Here is a 20,259-nt window from a genome sequence, read left to right as displayed (position 1 = left end):
CTTGTGTGAGAAAGCTGCTCTTGATTGGTCAGAATTTCCATGTGGGAAAAATCCAGGAAGTAAAGCAAACGTTGAAGAAGAGTACACTTGCAAGATAAATGTGACACTTTCTAATGTCACAATGGAGGGACAACTACGCAGGTTGATTTTAGCGCTGCTCATCGTGGACTATATTGCTGTCATTGTTCATTTTAGTCAAAGCATACAGTTTGAAAACGAGGCAAACGCGGCTCCAACTAGAAAACAATGTTTTGATGCATTGGATGTGCTGAATGTGCATATTAAGGCAGTACAGGAGGAGGTGCACATTAATAATCCTCCAGGACTGTAACATGCTCATGTTTAACCCAAACAATGTGTCATGTGACTGCAGTTGCTTCACATCCAGGTCGAACACCTTCTCACCACAAACCAACCGCACCAGAGTTCCTTTGGAACCGGACTGAGACCACCTCTTCAAGAAGGTCTCAGTCTGGTTGTTTTGGTGCACACCTGAGTGTGATTGCTGTGTTCACACCTGCCCAAACGAACCTCACTGAGGAGGGGAACCAACCTGAGTTCGAGTGAACCAAACCAAACGGGTTAGGCGTGAAAGCACCATAAAGGAAGGAGCATTGCTGTGGAGCCTTGAGGTCAGTGTAAGCCACTGTAAACCCCACTAACCAAAACATCACTGCTCCACTGCCTCTCAGCCCACATCGTATGTATCATCATTTCAGAAACCAAAAACTCTGTTTCATATCTCGCTTTTGCAATTCCTCTCACCAGCTGCCTCTGTTTATTTATCTCCCGTCCTATCACCATCCTCTCAAAGTCCTCTGCTCCTCTCAAAGTATATACTGTACCTCCGCCTGGCTTGATCCATTTTTAGCACCAACACACAATCGTTTCATGCTGTTCTGTTGCTGCACGATCACCCTTTAACAAGCTCTACACGGGTCCTCTTCACCTGTCACACACACACACACACACACACATATATATAGACTCTTACACACACAGTTTGACCCATTTTCAGTAATGAGGGATTTTTATTCCTCCTATGCTTCCCCCAAACACCCCGCTCCGACAATCACACACCGGGCAGGAAGGAAAGAAGACAACATCCATTAGTCTTCTCTCTCATCTGCACCTGTGTGCTTACAGTACATGTCCTCATCCTCCTGGCTCATATCTCATGTTGTGTCTCTATTCTTTGCTAATCAGCGTCTGTCACTCTGCATGTGCGTGTACAGGTTTTATTTGGCCATGAAACACACACACGATAATTCCACAGATTCCACATCATCTAAGAAAGAGTTTTTCTTTGTGTTCGGAGACGACATCTCGGCTGTTCCCTCTCAAACATGACATCAGCGCAGAGATGCCCCGCAGGTGTGTTAATGCCGTCAAGTGTTCAGTGTTCAGCCTTCGTCTAACAAGGTGACAATCTATTTTAATAAAGGCATCTTTCACGTCTCAGACCTCATGGCCACACCGCCAGGAAACTATTTTGTAAGTGTGAAGATGACTCAGCTGTTAAAAGGCATCTCATAATCATGATTACCTTCAAGGCAGAAATCACTGAGCACAGAATTGTCTTTTATTCAAGACTACTTCCGTGTTTTCATGTCTCATAATTTCCTGATTAGCTCCTAAAGGCAAAGAGTCACTGAGCGCAGGAACCAACCAACAACTTTAATTATACAATGCTGATGACACTCTGCTGTACGTACTATGCGTTTACTGCATTCTGAAGGAAACCGTGGTGTGATAGATTGGGAGGACCAAGAAGAATCCTGATTGTTCTGTAGTAGGGATGCAAATAGTTAACTGGTTAATCACCAAGAATATATTTGACCGGTTGTGCATGTCAGTCTACAGGTTCATTTTGTCCCTGAGTTTTCTGCACCACCCGGGTCTGGTGGGAGTTGATGGGCACCCTCTGCAGGTGAAAGGCAAACAGCTTATTTTGAATTGCAAAACCCATTTAGCATTTTTAACTCTGGTAAGAAAGTTAGCTCTGTTAGCACCGTTAGCAGTGTCAGCACAACTAGTGGTGCTTATATAACAGACAAAGGTTTTACAGCTCATGAAGCCTTTTATTCACCAGGGCCACCTCAGGGAGGACTGGAGGGTGGCCATCATGTTTCCACAGTAACGTTGCCCCACCACAGTAGGTCAGGATGCTATTAGCAGTGGCAACGGTTAGTGGCTAACTGTTGACCCTGCTAGTACAGCCCAATCAGGATTTTTGAACAAATTTAATGCTAATCACACCTTATGTGGTATTCATACTTCTGTGTTGAATCGATGCTGTAAATACAGCATAGGTTCTGCATCCACATAGAGCCATGACGTGCACCTCCCCAGAACCATTTCCCTCAGTGGAAACAAAGCTTCTATTTACTTTAATTTCACAGATAAGAAACAATAAATTGTGAAGACAATAAAGCCTCCACAAAAAAATCATCTTAAGTCTTGTGTGTGATTTATCCTGGCTTCATATGAGCAGAGGAAATCTCTGCTAGCTGCTAGGCTAATTTATACAATGTAAAATCCCATAGGCTTGTGCTAGTAACGTTAGCATGTTGTATTTGTGGGGAAAATCTGTGTTTGTCTGTGAATGCTGCGAGTTATAGTGAAGCTGATTTGTGTTTGAAACTGTCTCTGTTAAGACATGTTAAATGTGTGTTAAATGCTCACAACGGTGTAGGCTACAGCGTAGCTTCAGACCACAGCTTAAGACAGCAAAAACAAAACTGGTAGTTTTTCAGTGAGTCATTGCTGCATTTCCAGATTTTACCATCAAAATCAGGTATTTCAAGCTAAAACAACACATTAACCACAATGTTGCTTGAACATAATATATAATTTTTATATTTCTTTACAGTTAGGTTGGATGGTCAATTTGAAAATTGATCGACAGTCAGGTAAAAGTCATTTGAAAATCTGCAGGAAAGTCTGGTCGTGGTTGAAGCCGTGCCAGCAGTGCAAGGAGCAAAAATTAGTATCTTCGGAAATCGCTGATCATATTAAATAAAAATGACCTCTGTTTGAAGTTACAGTTGGGTCTGATGTTGATGTCCGTAATGTTGATAAGGTTTTTAGCAACTTATCAAATGCCATCAGGGACTGAGTTAAGGGACATGAAGGTGTAGGTGACTGATGTGGTGGTTATTGGAGACGAAAATTTGCAGATCTGTTTTTTTTATTATTATTATTATTATTTGTCAAGGTTTCCTTAAGGTGACAGGCAATGTGACCTTACAGAGTGCATGTAACATTTGTTATTCAGAAACTGAGTGCCGTGTGTTCTTCTTTGTGGCTGCATTGTATTGCCCCTGTGTTGGGCTTTCAGTGAGATCCACCCCAAATTTTTAGGTGCATGTGAATCCTAAATTTGCACTGCTTCCTTACTGTACCATATACTGTATATGCTGTTTATCCCTGCTGTGCTGGTATGAAGCATTCTCCCTTTCTTATTCTTTTTTTTTTCATCTTGCACATTTCCCAGCTCTCTCTGTCTTATAAACCTCTCTGCCTGCACAAACACACTCACACACAGTGCATATATAATTGCAGTGGAGCTCTCTTGTAATGTACTCTAAGGTCTCAGTGGGGATCTCCTTGTCAGGGTTTATAAAGAGGGATCTTTATCCTCGGCACACTCTAAGTGCTTTGTTGTTGTCACATCTTCAGTCTCTTGTGACACACACTTCTGTTCGTCCAAACGTGTAGCTTATATGTGACGAGCTCCCTATTTCTGTTCATTTCTCTCCCACATTTCACCGTCTCCGCTCTGCTGCTGCTCTCTAATTATCTTAATAACATAAAAACGCTGACCACAGTTTGTTGGATTCCTGCTGTTTTTAACGACGTGCTAACTCCAGCTGATTGACACCACTTAGGAAATGATGTTTTCTGCACACACACACACACAGCAGACCAGGAAAGTCTGCGGTGAAAGATCCAAATTAAGAGTTTTTTCTTTTTCAGAGTGAGTTCATTACGAGTCTCCGAGCGACTGCCAAGAAGAGTAAATGAATCTAAAATGAATATGCTTGTGCAGACTCATTAGCCGTGTGTGCTCATTATGAAACAAAACCAAACTTGCTCTGTGCATTTCTATCATACACTTTATTTATGACTTATTCATACACAGCCGTGTGAGCATCGGCCAATACGGAGCACTTAATACTGTGGGAAGAATTAAGGGCCGAAGAGGCAATAACAGTAAACACACTAATTAGATTACACTGTTCAGTTTCACACAGAGTGGTGCTGAAAGGATTACTTTTGATCTTTATCCTCACAGAAACCACTTTATTCAGCACAGTTTGCAGTCTTTCAGCTCCGCTAAAATTACTCACAAGGGCTGGAGCTGTCGTGACTCATGGCTGCAGGAATTTGCATTTCTACCTTGTGTTGCTTCCTGATGCACCGTCATGTATCATGGATGAACACATACTGCAAATGAATGGAGAAAGTGAGGGCTGACACCAGCAGCTGGAACAGCGTCAGTGCTCCAGAAGTATTTAATGACACGTTTAATTTAGGATACACTTTCAGGCAGACTCACAAAGAGCAACATGAATTTGCAACTGCTATTTCTACCGTCTCAAAATCCCATTCACAAAAGATATTCCACGAATGAAGCTCAGCGTGAGCTCAATCAGGAAGTCTTTCTCTCTGCTACACTGTTAAAAAAATGCAATGGTCACAGTCTAACAGGAAGTCAGTGAAACTTCAGGGATATCAATGTGTCCATTTAGGAAGCACAAGTGATTGTGAATCAGTTTCAGCTGCTTTGGTGCAAATCAAAGTGACAACAGGTGCAATGGAGAGGCAAAAGCAAGACAACCGACACAAAGGGAATGGTTTTACATGTGGTGTCCACAGTTGCTCTCTCCTTATCCTTAAACTGAGGAGTGGTAAAATTAACCTATACTAGTCCATACCCATTGAGTACAGCATACCATACCATGACTTAGTCATACCAAAAATTTTTAAGCATTTTTCTGTTGTTATAGCGCCACCCAGTTGCCAATTAGAGTTAAATTTCTCCAGTCACCTTGAGGCGTCCTGTTCTACATATCTACCAAGTTTAGTAAAAATCCATATGGCGGTTAGGCCTAGATAAGAAATGAGCTCTCTAGCGCCCCCATTTTGTTTGATGGGCTCAATAATGGAGGGGTCCCCTCAGATTATGTGTGGTCATATGCCTACAAAGTTGCGTGGTGATGGGTGAAACCCTTGAGATGTTCTACACCTTTATGTGATGAGCCACGCCCTCCGCAATATTCATTGCCTTATAGAAGCTCAGTTTTAGGAAGTTTTCCAACTTTTGCCAAGAGGGAACTTTAGATATTGCTCCCTAGATTATGTTCACCCAGTTTCATGCAGATCGCTCAAACTTCCTAGGAAGAGATCCATTTGAAGTGTTTTTCAAAAAATTCAAAATGGTGGAAAATCTATATAAGCGGAAGTTATGGGTTCTTGAGGCAAATGTGTTCCTCATGAGGAGAGGCATCTCTGTGCAAAGTTTCATGTCTCTACGACATACGGGGCATGAGATATGCCCATTCAAAGTTTGACATTTCAAAGGGTTGCTATAGCGCCTCCCTTTGGCCAATTGATGTAATATTGCTTCATTGGCATCCTCCCATGACCCTCTACCACTGTGCCAAATTTCACATGGATTGACCAAGTCAGTGAGGAGAAAAACATGGAACAGACACACACACACAGTTTTCATCATTATATAGTCAGATGTGGACGTGTGTAACTGGTCAGAAATATTCTCAGCAGTTAACTGATTAAAGTTTAGTGGCTAACTGCGAGCACAGCCCAATCAGGAAGTGCACCTTGATGTTTGCTATTCAATTTCCAATCGGCAAGTGAGTCTATGAGAGCTGTGTGTCTGAGGGAAAGAGTGAGTCAGTAAAATCACAGTGTGATCAGACAATTTGTGTCACCTTGGCGAGACACCTGCCGCGCTGCAGACCACAGCTTGAGACCAACAAAACTGGTGTTTTTTTAGTGAGTCATTGCTGCATTTCTAGCCAGGATTTTACCATCAATACTGGGTATTTTAGGTCAAATCACTATCCTTACCTTCCTGTTTTTGTGCCTAAACATAACAACACGTTAGCCATAATGTTGTCTGACCATAAGGAAACATTATGTTTTAACATATCCTCTGCATAATAACGTACAAAACGTGCCAAAATTTCTTGAGAATCCTCCAAGATGGCACATCCATACGAAAGTTGTCTCCCAGCACAGTCTCAAGAGCATGGAGGAGATACCAGGAGACCGGTCATTACATGAGGAGAGCTGGACAGGGTCGTGGAAGGGCATCAACCCAGCAGCAGGACCGCTATCTGCTCCTTTGTGTGAGGAGGAACAGGAGGAGCACTGCCAGAGCCCTACAACATGACCTCCAGCAGGCTACTGGTGTGCATGTTTCTGACCACACTGTCAGAAACTTTGATTTGATATGTATGAAATGTAAAAATGTAACATATCTGTGGTTTGCAGAAACATAAAATGCCACACTCACTCATTCATTCTGTCTTTGTCACCTATTTGTTTCTCTTCAGCAGTAAACTTCATCCTAAAGGACATTATCTGATTTTACGTTGTGAACCTGTTCTCCAGTTTGCCTGCAGGGCCTTTAAACCTTCAGTCACACAGCAACACCACACTGTGAGGACGTGGCCACAGTTCTCCATTTCATGTTTGTTTGTTTGAAGCAGTAAGTCACGAACGAGTGCTGCTCACACAGTCACGTAGACAAATACTGCACACATGCAAGGCTTTTAATAACATTAATACTCTATATCACACACACACACACACACACACACACACACACATAAACACACCATGCTCAACTTTACCTGAGTGTTATCTGGGCTAATCCCTCTGCTTTTAATACTATAGAGACACAAAAGCATCATGATAACACAGCTTTTATATGAATGGGACCAGGAGAGGAGTGGAGGAGAGGGTGGATGAAGAGGAGAAGATGAGGACAGAAGGGAAGGAGTAAGGGAGAGTCACTCACCCGTCTGTATCCTGGAAGTTGACATTCACTTTCTTTGCAGAACCGAGGAGCTCTGAAACACAAAGAAAGTGGAACGTTAAGATTTTGCAGCATGTAAGTGATAGTCGATGTTTTTGTATGTAACACAGTAATACAGGTGTTTTATCTAATGTTGACGGCATCATTCTACTCTGTTGGAGGGGTATTTCTTTTATCTTCAAGCAAAAATAATAATAATTTTCACGCATTTGTTCCTCATTTGCCCAGAATAGAAGACTCATTATTATGAGTCATGTTGTGTCATATTTCCTTGAGTTCAGGCCCTCATGGAGATAATATCTGTCTCTCAGTGTGAGACCACATCACTCAGAGCATGCTCACTACTGTGCAGAATTCACAATCAAAACCAAGCCACAGAAAATTCAATAAAACCATACGAACTGTTCACCTAGTTTATACTGTAAATATTGGGACTGGGTGATTTAATGACTATTCATACAACAGTTAGTTCCGGCCCTGCAATCTAATTGGTCGAGAGACAGTAAAACCGTGACGATATTGGAGTACAACATCACGGTTATTTCACTGTGTATGTATCACTCCGCCTCACAGCTGATTGCATTCAACAATCAATCAGCGTTGCATCCCTGGAAAAGTATTTAAACAAACTTCCACCAGATGCAAATGCCCTTTATCTGAAGCCCAGGATGACAGCAGCTCACACAGACAATATCTGGTACACTAAAGCTCCGCTGGGAATAAACTCACTCGCACAGATGCTGCCGAAGATGTGTAAAGAGGCGGGGACAACAGCTATCTACACCAATCACAGCCTCAGGGCGACTGCCATACAGAAGCAGTCAAATGCGGGTCTTGAAGCGAGGGAGATCATGACAGTGAGTGGGCACAGGCATGATGTTGTTTTAACACAGCACGCTATGTGTAAAGTTCGTCTTCTAATTAGGAGTCGGGTCCTAAATATACCTTTTGTCTTGCAGGTCTGACAGCTTGTTAAAAAGCTACTGGAAGCCATCCATGGAGAGCAGGAAACGATGGAGCAACATACTGTCAGATCAGAAGGCAGAGTCGGCTGTGCCTGTGAAGTGACAGTCCACCATGCAGTCACCAGAAACTTATTTCACCAGCTACACAATTAATGGGAACATGCAGATAAATGTGTATAAAGAGTAAGTGCCTGGCGCACCATGTCTGCGTTACATCGCAACGGTGACAGCGGAGTCCTGAGGGAACTATTTTTGTTGGCGGAAGACAAATAAAATGCTTAAATTATCTATTTTGTCCTCATTTTTCAACATGTCTTAATCAGCCTCGCTTATTTAACTGTTGAACTGTTGTATAAAAGCAATATCACACTCGAGCTCGCGATGTTATACTCGTATATCGTCACGGCTGTGATTGTCTTGATCAAATCACAGCCGTGACGATATACGAGTATAAGATCACGAGCTCGAGTGTGATATTGTTTCTAGGGATAGACCGATATGGATTTTTTAGGGCCAATGCCAATACTGATTTTTTTCCATCACCCTTAGCCGATGACCGATTATGGACTGCCGATTTTCTTGAGTCGATATTTGGGGCCGATACTGCTTTTGCTCCCTCAATTTATATAAAAAAAAGACACAATGATAACAAATATTACAGGTCTCAAGTTTAAAATAAGAAACATTTATTGAACAGTAAAAAATACTAAAACAAGATGGAAAGTTGAGGTAGAACAGGTAGAATATTATTATTATACATTCAAATAAAAAAAGAGTTCAGTGCTCTTAAATCTTCCAGTAATGTCTTTATAAAATAAACAAATATTTAAGCTGAAGCATAAATAAAACAACAACTACTGTACACAGTAGGATTCAACATCTTTGTTCAACTTAACCACATACTTTCAAATGAAAGAAAGTGCCAGGGAAAAATAAATCCGCGAACCCACACGCATATCGGCCCGATATATCGGCCGGCCGATGTATCGGTCTATCCTTAATTGTTTAAGTATGAAATATTAATATATTTTCAAGTACGGCTGCCCTCTAATAGTCGGCAAGATTTCATTGGTCGCATCATCTGAAACATGGAAGAAGCTACATGCCCATTAGCCCACAGCGTCATTAACAGGCGGCTCGCTCAGTGTGTGACGTGCACTTGGAGATAAAATATAGGCCTATATTAATGAAGGTTCATTAGTACGGTTTGCTTTGACTTGCAGCTGAAAACATGCAGCACATTTCATAGAAAATACTGAGACATATCGTGTATCGCCAGTCAGCCTGTAAATACCAAGACATGAATTTTTTGCACGTTACCCAACGCCATGTCTGGACACACAAATCTGATCCGATCACACGCAAAGAACAGTGCAGACAGTTTGTCTCAAAGATCTGACTGGAGATATAAATGTGATTTGTCTTCAGTCTGAACGAAGCCTCAGTGTCTCAGTGTACAGCTTCTAGAGGAACTAAGGTCCACCATTTCCCCTCCAAACAATCGCACTGTCAGGTACGAGTGTTCAGAGGTGTCTGCAAAGTGTCAGCAGATGCGACTGTAGAAATCCAATCGGAATCGTTCATTTTAAACCACTTCCACATGTGGTTTGGATCTCAATTGAAGAGGAATTCAATTTTTTGCCAGTTTTTATTTGCTGTCCAGACTTTTTAAAATCCATCTGGGTAAAATCAGAATGTGCCAAAAAAAAAAAAAAAAAAAAAACAGATTCAGGCTGGCAGTCTGAACGAGGCCTTATTTACAGGTAGAGGAAGTCAGAACACAACCTTCATCTACTTCTATTTTCTGCCCTTTGTTTTTATGTCTAATGTCAGCTGATGATGCAGAACCGAGGCACAGCCAAGATGAGTCTGTGCTTTCTGTTTCTACACACACACACACACACACACACACACACACACACACACACACACACACACAGTCCCTCCAGGGTGCAGGAAACAGGACAGTCCCTCTATTGTAGAGGAGACAGCTCCCAGCGCCACTGGCAGAGGAACATTGATTTCCTAACAGGCTATTTCTGGCCGCTAAATGCAGGGATTCACTCACACACACACACACACACACACACACACACAGATCGAGAGCTTTCAAAGCCACTATCTACATCCTCTGTCTGTGTGCTTCTTGCTGTGAGAGGGTGGAACACACTGGAACCTGATATGCATCCACTAACATGCATTAATACGAATGTGTGGTGAAGTTTTGTGTCAACAGGAAGTAAAGTTCAGAGGTCAGAGAAATGTTCGAGGAGAGAAGAGAGACAAGGAGGGAACAAACAGAAGCTTTAAAGATCTTCGGCAGCGTCGATAAGCTCCGTACAATGACTGGCTTCTTCCCAAATAACGTGTGCACACACACTAGTCTTTGTTCGCAGAGCTCCATGTGTCCAGCAGCCGTTAACCATGACCTTTTCATTCCATAACGTCATGAGACCGTCAGACGTGACCCCTGGTCATATGTTGCCCTGTGATGTGACAGGAAAATAGACACACCCACTGAAGAGGACGAAAATTTCCTCGTTTATTCTGATGGTGTCTTTGACCTCTGTGAGAGAAAACTTCACTCTGAGTGATTCTTGGATTTCTCTTTAGTTATTTCGGTGGGTGCACTTTGACTCACGCTGCCTCGTCTGTATCATTCCTACATTTCCCAAAATGCCTTTTTAACAACAAGGAAATGTGCCTGAATGTGTTGGACTGGTTGCTTAGCTACGAGGAGCAGTTGCAATAGTAGTCCTGACAGGATTACTGCTGCAGCAACACATCATCGAATGCACATGATGGTCACGTACGTGATACAGCGCTAACAGACTGAGGCTACAGCTGCAGGTCGCAGGCAAAAGGTCCTCATCATTTAATGAGCCATGTGGACGACATGGAAATAAATGGAGTCTAAACTCACAGTAATAACTAACACATGATGGCTCATTAATTATTTAATGATGTTTCTTTCAGACAGCGACTGCATAAGTAGGACAACCAGCAGTGGCACTTATATTTATCTGCTGCAACATGCAATATTACAACTGGAGGATCAGAGTCTATTTGTTCAAACCAGCATAATAAGAAGCTTCAAACAGTCCTGTGTGCAGTGTGTGTGTGCAAGGGAGAGTCAATACCTTCACTGTTCTCAGGGAGGGCTTCAACTAATGATTATTTTCATCACTGACTGATCTCTCAGTTACTTTCTTGATTAATCAATAAGTTGTTTGGTCTATAAAGTGCCAGAAAATGGTACAAAAAAAAAAAGAAAGAGGCAACAGACAGCATCTTTTCCTAAATATGTCATTATGAAAATAATGTGGGTTGCACAGGGCAGTGGCCACAGTAAAATCAGACTATCAGCGTTTACATAGGTTACTTAGTGGCTGTGCAATAAGCTTCTGCCACCGGTGCCGAAATTTTGCGGAAACAATCTGCTTTACAGCAGGAAACGCGTCATGTATTGCAAAACTGGTCGGTCAGCCAATCAGAGCTGGTCCTTATGAGGAGTTGGGCATGAGATAGTTGAGTCACGAGCACAATGGCAGACGGACAAAGTTTGGAAACAAGTGAAAAACAGCCTAGCAAAAGAAAAGGAGCTCCTCTGTGTGAGGAGGCAAAGAAGAGCAAAAAGGAAAGAGGCTTCAAAACCCATGTCCAGCTAGCTTTCTTTCTAATGGATCAGTAAGTAACACGGCTAAATGTTAGCTAGACCAGAGAGGACTGGACTGTACTGGCTGCTAGTTCATTCCTAGCTGGCCAGCATCGCAAATCGCCGCAACCAGGGAGCAGGTAGCGAGTGTTGGTCGGCTGACATCCTGGTTGCCATTCTACGGCAGCCCTCGGACAGTGATACCCCCCTCCCTTCCTTCTGTTCTCTTCTCACGGAGGCAGCTATCCACGGACATCGCCCAGCTAAGTTACGCCCAGCTAAGTGAACACTGGACTTTGTTTCCCATTCAATTTGAGCTCCAACCGGCCGCATGGTTTCCATACGGTAGCGTTTATTCTAGAATGGGGACTGTTTACATGTGCATATTGGTATAATTCCACTGTGTCTACTGTTGTTTGTACTGATACTGTACATATTGGTATAACTTACTGTGAGTTGTTTGTATTGGTACTGTGCATTCTGCTATAATTATTAGCATTACTATTTGTTTTTAATTCAGATAAATCTGATAATTGTTGCTCGGTCTCTTTACTCATTTATTTAGTAGAGTGTCCACACACCTTCTCATTCTACATATACATAGAGGTATACTGGTGGCTTTACAGCCTGCATTTTATTGATTATCTCTGATCCCCACGCTCAATTTGGTCATTGCGACAGTGTGACGCAGCACCACTGACGCTAGGTGGCGCCAAGCTAAAAAAAAAAAAACGAATCCTATCTGTTGCCTCTTTAAGATTGGTGTTCCCCAAAGCCAAAGAGGACGTTCTCAAATGTCTTGTTTTGTCCACAACCCAAAATATTCAGTTTACTGTCACAGACGAGGAAAGAAACCAGATTATATTCATATTTAAGGAGCAAATATCAAAGAATTGTAACTTGTTTTTCCTCAAAAAATTACTCAGACTTCTTAATCGTTGCAGCTCTGTTCTCAGCAGACTAATCAGGCTGAACACACACACACATACACACACATACACACACACACACCTGGTGTGAAAGGCAAACTGGGTGATAAATACCTCCCTTCAAAGGTTTTGCTATTGCATCAGATTGTCTACACTTCTGTGTACGTGTGCGTTGCTCGGAGATGCTGGACACAGTGGTAGACCGTCATAACAAACAGTGAAACCATGGTTATGATGAAGCCGGCCAGCTAAATAACACACACTCCAACACTCCACACCCACATACAGTATCTGCAGCCACATTGGATGGACACACACACACACACACACACACACACGCACTTTGAGAATCATAAATACGTTCATGTCCAACCAGAAAATGCCTTGCACGCTTTAATGCACAGATAAAAATTACACACACACACTTTAAAACCATCTGTCTGTCCCTCTCTGCTTCACACACAGCTGCTGTGACGTTGAACACTGCACTGACTGCAGGTCTATTGGAGTCACTGTCAAAGCGTCTGACAGCAGCCATATGTATTCCCAGTCTTCTAGCAGCCCGGACCTGCCTGCAGCGAGGACAGTATCTGCTGCAGCGTGAAGTCAAACTGAACAGAATAAAACAGAACAACACAACAACCATCGCCGGCTGACAACCACACATTCAACAGTCAGTTTGGCTTTTAACAGTGGAACAGCGGAAATGTGAAAATAAACTTTCCCACAGAAGCAGAGAGGCTTCTCTGAAAAGAGCTGGAGGCGAGTAATCTTTAAAAAACTGAGAAATAAAAATCTGGTATTATAAAGTCAATTAAAATTGCTGAACCTCTGGGGATTCTCAGGGTTTGTTCTCAGTGTGTGTGAGTCAGGATGTTGGCGTACTGCCTTCGGTAACAAGATAAAGCAAAAAAAAATTAGAAAACAAACTGAAAAATGAAATATAAACAAGTGGGTTAAGACTGAGCAGGAGTCAGAGACGTGCACAGACATTTTAAGGTGCTGATGCTCGAACCTGAATATAGGGCACCCCTCCCCCTTCTCTCTCTTGCATGTAGCCTGTATGTTAAAGCCCAGACACACCAAACTTCAACGTCAGAGAACTGGTGGTGACGAGAGGCCCCTGCTGCGTCGCCTCTTGTTGCTCTGTTAAGGCTAAAACGTTGCCCATGAACACACCAAAGTGACAACCACATATGTTCTGTGTCTGCGTGAGAGGACATACCCCACCACACCAGCAGATGGTGGCCGTCTGTAATTGTCATCAAAAAAGGGAAACCGGGAGACTGTTTTGTGCCAGTTAGCCAACAGATCACTAAACAAACAGATTAATAAACCAACAAACCAACGTCAAACAAGCCAACATACCAACAGATCAACAGACCAACAACCCAACTAACCAACAGACCAACTAACCAACAAACTGACGGACCAACAACACAACAAACCAACAAACCAACAGACCAACAAACTGATGGACCAACAAACCAATGGACCAACAACCCAACTAACCAACAGACCAACAAACTGACGGACCAACAAACCAAAAACCCAACAAACCAACAGACCAACTAGCCAACAAACCAATGGACCAACAAACCAACAGACCAACAAACCAACAAACTGATGGACCAACAAACCAACTAACCAACAAACCATTGGACCAACAACCCAACTAACCAACAAACCAACAAACTGATGGACCAACAAACCAACAACCAAACAAACCAACAGACCAACTAGCCAACAAACCAACAAACCAACGAACCAACAACCCAACTAGCCAACAGACCAATGGACCAACAAACTGACGGACCAACAAACCAACAAACCAACAACCCAACAAACCAACAGACCAACAAACCAACAGACCAACTAGCCAACAGACCAATGGACCAACAAACTGACGGACCAACAAACCAACAAACCAACAACCCAACAAACCAACAAACCAACAAACCAACAACCCAACAAACCAACAACCAAACAAACCAACAACCAAACAAACCAACAACCCAACTAACCAACAAACCAACGGCCCAACAAACCAACAACCCAACAAACCAACAACCCCAAAAAAACAGCAAACCAACAGCCCAACAAATCAACAACCTGAAAGACCAACAGACCAAAAGACCAACAACCCAACACCTTCAGAGCTGTACATGAAACCATGCTGCTAGCGAGGCTAAAAATTGCCCTCCTTGTCGAGACAAATTAAACAAACATCATGACATACTGTTGAGTAAGGTTCTGTTCCTGGCTGGATGTTTAGTCATTTGCATTATTACAACATCTGTGTGATTTTAAATGAGGTTGTCTTACTCTCGGAACACTTCTCTTAGGCTCTTTAGATAAGTGACATTTCAACACCACCCTGCGTCCTGATGGGGTATTGATCGCTCCCCGTTAAAGTGTCCCAGTAAAGGTCAAAGGTCAGGAAGAGCCGAAGGGCACGTTGTTAATTGTCGTGCCTGTGAATGTTAGAAAAGGTTAGACATCCCAAACATGAGATAGAGGCAGTGGAGGTAGAAGAGACTACGTGGTTTTTACTGGGGGATTATTTGCAGTCTGCTGATTCTCTGTTTTCTTACCCCTGGCAAAAACGGGCTGATTTTATCCTCATGGGAGAGGAAAGAGAACAGTGTCACTGCTTTTCTTAATATGCTGCGCTGTTATATAATATCTGTCCTGGGGAAGACTGACTCTGTGTTACAGATGACTCTAAAACAAGGGAGTTTGTTTTGTTCTACCACATGAAATACATTTAAGGAGGGGAAATGAAAGGAAAGGAACATTGCTCGGCCCCGTTAGCTTATAGCCTTAGCTCTCAATCTCTTTTCCCTTCCTCCCTCCCTGGCAGCGAGGATGGAAAATCGTGCACTGGACTCTGGAGTGTTCTCTGAATGTAGACCTGTTGTCTTGGCCCTGATCGATCTGTCCCAGTTTCCCCTCCTCTGACTATTTCCTTCATCTCCCAAACCCTCTCTCTTCGTTTATTCCTCTCTTCTTGTGCCATCCTTCCCTCCGGGTCCACAGATGAGAAAGGTGATAGCACTTCTTCTCTCTCATGCAATCGTTTTCCTCTCTGTTCCTCCGTCGTAGCATTTAAATTACATTGGCAGGCACTGAAGCCGGGCCTGTCTTCATGCATTTATTCTGCATTATGAAGGTAGAGCCTTTAGTCTTGAACGTTACCCAGCAGAATTAAATCAGGAATGCTGCAGGACTGCACTCTCATGTCGGTTCAGAAGTTTAAACTCTTCAACAAAATGATCCTTAACTGAACTTTGTTTTGTTTTTTTCTTTTGTCTTTTAACCTTGGTAATCGTCTTCTTATTTTGTGCTTAGGCAAACTTGGGTGATTGAGAGCACCCACCGAGGTATCGTATAGTAAGGAGAGGACAATGAAGAAGGTAACGAAATAGACACATTGCCAAAGCGACTACTTGATACAGTAATAATATTTTTTCGAGTAAAGAGTAGTGTGGCTCATTACTAATAAAATTTCAATAATATTAATATTACAGCTATCCCAAAACCAAACAACTCGTTACAATATTACGTTTACGTTATCACGAATGACTCTCCATCTTTCAAGCAGAGCCTTTGGAAAAGCAAAAGAATTCTCGAGTTATGGCCAAAAACATATTCTGTGAGGTCACACTGACCTCGACCTTTGACAAAAATTTCTAATGAGTTCATTCTTCAGTTCACGTGAATATTTGTGCCAAATTTGAAGAAATTCCCTTGAGGCGTTCTTGAGATATCGTATTTAACACGTATGGGTAACAAGGATCCTTCCAGAGTGATGGATGGACAACCCGAAAACATATTGACTCCAGCCACTGCTTCACCATCATAGAGGCATTAAAACTTCTAAACCAAAATCTTCACAACCAGACATGGTCCAAAAGGAACATGAAATCATGGAGAAACATTGTATGGCTGTACCTGACTCAGAGTTATGTCAACTGAAATAGATTCGGCCATTTAATACGAATATTTGACAAGTCCTGTTTTTTTTTTTTTGTTGTTGTTGTCATATAAAGATTTGAAGTTTGAACAGGCTCAGCAGAACATTCATATAATATAATAAACAAACTAATAGTGCTAAGGACGGATTGCAAATGTGCAACCACATTTTGTTGCCGACACTAGCTATCAAACAAAAGACACAATGTATCATATGGTAGGAAAAGTAATTGTGCAAATTTGCAGGAAAGCCCAATCAGTCTTTTTTCAGCATTGGCAGTATAAAAACAAAATCGGGGAGTGCAGCAAAATGCCGCCTACCTACTTTTGTTTATACAGAATGTGCCTTTTTCGGGGCAATGGGGGGCGTGAGCAAGTAACAAAACGTGTAGTTCAGCGTGTGACGTAAACAGTGACGTGGGAGGGAAGCCTCGGCTGGTCAGTCCTTCGGCGATTCTCTCATAAGTCGGCCCGTCCTTCACCGTCCCCGTCATCTGACGGTTAATGGCCTCTTCGTTTGCGAGGACAAGGAGGGCGCGCAATTCCTTGTCTCCCCAGTTGCTCATCTTTACAGTGTCTGTCAGGTTTGTGTTTCCCTCTTGCTACTAGCTGCTCGCTAATTCCTGCTATCAGCTGTTTCCTGTTTATCCACCGCCAGTGGCTCGCACGTGCAGCGTCATCGACAGCTCCTCCCAGAAGTCTTCAACAGCCCCTCCCACAAGTCATCAACAGCTCCTCCCATTGTGGAAGGCCGCCTCTGTCCATTTAAACTAAAAAGGGTTCCACCAATATGTCTACCCTACGAGGTGGAAAACTGCCCACCTCGGATCAACTCGCCAATCCAGCTCTGTGTGTCTAAACGCTCGCAGCTTGCCGGCAAAACGGCCCAACATTCGTCGAAAATCTGGCAGTGTAAAAGGGGCTATGCTGAGTATGTGCTAGCTGTCAATTCATCACTTTCACGCAGAACAGAAAAGATAATGTTATCTCGGAACCCTACGATTGAGAGTTTCTCCATCTTCTGTGCCACTGCATCATGTCCGTAGCGGTCTGTACCAAATAGTAGCGTGAAAGTCAAGAGCGTTCACTCTGCAGCAAAATCTGGGGACCAAAACCTCCCCAGAAGTACACTGCACAGCACGCTGACTAGCAGAAAGAAGAACTCTCAACTTGAAGCAATCAAGGTCGACTGAGGGGTCTCCAACTGATGATTTCAATCTCTACATTTCAAAGGGCAGCCCTAAGACGTTAGCAACCTCGATTACATTTACATGTTTCCCTGACGTTAGCATGTGGCATGTAGCCGGGTAATGACTGAGACGGAGAATAGCGGCACTTTCTAACATGAAAAATCACCAATGAAAACTTCTAAACCAAAAACTGTTCTAGTGGGAATCTGAAATCTGCAACCAAGATTACAGGTTTCACTGACATTAGCATGTAGCTACATGTAGCAGTGTATGTAAACACTTGCAGCAGTGTGCCTGGAGCAGATGACCATATAAAGAAAACCATCACAAGCTGACGTCAGCTTGAAGTCGAAGGTTTTTGCTCAGAGGGAGGGAACACTTTTACATATCTTTACCTCGTTATTTGAAACTTTGGCCACGTTTAATGTGAACAGTTGACAATGTGACATTATATAAATGACAGAAAATAAGGAACAGCACTTTAGAAGGTCAGCTGCCTTGATGCTTGTTTAAATGTACCAATCCAAGCATGTCCTTGGCGTGAGTGTGTGTAAATGTTTGTTTTGACAGATAAGCTTTTCAACCAGTTACATGGAGAGGTGACGATAACTCCTCCCACTTCACAACGCCATAAACACGTGTGTAAAACCACACACAGACACACAACACAATAAGCTGATTTAGATCCAGTTAAGATACAGAAAGCCGCCTCTCTCCATCATGTCTGTGTGCTCCTGTGTGTGTGTGTGTGTGTGTGTGTGTGTGTGTGTGTGTGTGTGTGTGTGTGTGGGCTGAACGCTAATTTTGGATTCGACGCACTCATGACCTCCCTCTTCATTTTGTGACATCATAACAGGACGGGGCCGCCCCCGTGTCATCAAATAAGGACAGAAGCTCTGTGAGAGACATCATATAAGGACAGAGTGGGTACGAGTGGGAGCTCTGCCAACATCATCCTCTGACTGCCAGATGTACACACACACACACACACACACACACACACACAGTAAATCTGCCTACACACACATTAACGCAAAGTGCTGCATCATGAATGTACACACACACACACACAGACACACACACAGTGACAGGGAACTTCAAAGCACAAACACACACATTACAGTGATTTGTGAACAAGTGCAAAACTCTGATGTCTCAGTAAAAATAATTAGCATTAATAATTCATCTGCATATAAATACTATCGGACAGATGAACTGTGTGTGTGTGTGTGTGTGTGTGTGTGTCAGCATGGTAACTGCAGGAGCTGTTTGATCCTCGTTGACCCTCTCTGCTTCCTCCCTCCTCATCAACGCTTCCAGGACTGAATTCCCTGAGCAGGTAGCACACACACGCCATCTGCTCACAGTTCACACACACACTGACGCACACAACACAATTAGAGCTATACACACAATAACTCACACATATCACCGTGCACACACATGCCACGATGTTAACATGTCCACACCCTCTCCTTTTCTTTCATGATTCATTTGCACGACTGGATAAATGAGGCCAACCGATGAGGAAACGTGTCGCTTTACGACGTGTTAAACCCCGTCAAATGCTCCTCTGTGCTCTCCGTAACAGATGCGAGCCAGTGATCATAAAACATGCAAAAATTGGGTTGATACTGGAACTAAATGTGCCGCCAAACAGTGAGTCCAGCCAGGAATGGCGTAGCGTCGGCGGGAATTTGGGGCTAATTTCGGTGTTAGTTCCACATCTGTTGCTGTTTCCATCCAAGTAACTAACGCTTGGATGGAAACAGGTCAGACTGCTCAGCACAAAGCCCTGGGAATTAACACAGAACTTAAACCATGATGTATTTTAATACTGGACTGGACACTATAATGTGATTTGTGATGCGTGTCAGATTTAGAGGGATAAATATCGTCAGAAATGGAATATAATATAATAAGTATGTTTTCTTTCGTGCTTAAAGGGATAGTGCACCCAAAAATGTAAATTCAGCCATTATCTACTCACCCATATGCCGAGGGAGGCTCAGGTGAAGTTTTAGAGTCCTCACATCACTTGCAGAGATCCAAGGGGAGAGGAGGTAGCAACACAACTCCACCTAATGGAGGCTGACGGCGCCCCAGATTCAAACGTCCAAAAACACATCATTGAAACCACAAAATATCTCCATACTGCTCGTCCGTAGTGATCCAAGTGTCCTGAAGCCCCGACATAAAAAGTTGTTTGGAAAAACCTCATTTGAACTCTTTTTAGCCTCACGTGAACACACATGAAGGCGGTGCCCATTCTCACGGTCTTGCACAAGCGCACACATGTGAGCGCGGTGCCCAGAGAGGCAGTCAGAGCTACAGGCTACAATGAGGCTAAAAACAGAGTTCAAATGAGGTTTTTCCAAACAACTTTTTATGTCGGGGCTTCAGGACACTTGGATCACTACGGACGAGCAGTATGGAGATATTTTGTGGTTTCAATGATGTGTTTTTGGACGTTTGA

At 43.0% G+C, this 20,259-nt stretch overlaps 1 protein-coding gene across 7 annotated transcripts in view; it reads right to left on the bottom strand.

Moving 5' to 3' along the window:
* The window catches only part of caskin1 (CASK interacting protein 1), a 176,018-nt gene that overhangs the window by 82,383 nt on the left and 73,376 nt on the right, over positions 1-20,259 (bottom strand). For all 7 annotated transcript variants that reach the window (XM_049561026.1, XM_049561030.1, XM_049561029.1 and 4 more), the window contains exon 2: positions 7,052-7,103. In XM_049561026.1, the coding sequence (XP_049416983.1) occupies positions 7,052-7,103 (52 nt within the window). The remainder of the gene's footprint in view (positions 1-7,051; positions 7,104-20,259) is intronic.

This window comes from Epinephelus fuscoguttatus, linkage group LG19 (assembly GCF_011397635.1).
Source record: "Epinephelus fuscoguttatus linkage group LG19, E.fuscoguttatus.final_Chr_v1".
Lineage (NCBI taxonomy): Eukaryota > Metazoa > Chordata > Actinopteri > Perciformes > Serranidae > Epinephelus > Epinephelus fuscoguttatus.
Note: the sequence above shows the minus strand (reverse complement) of the source record. Positions and strands in the feature narration are given on the sequence as shown.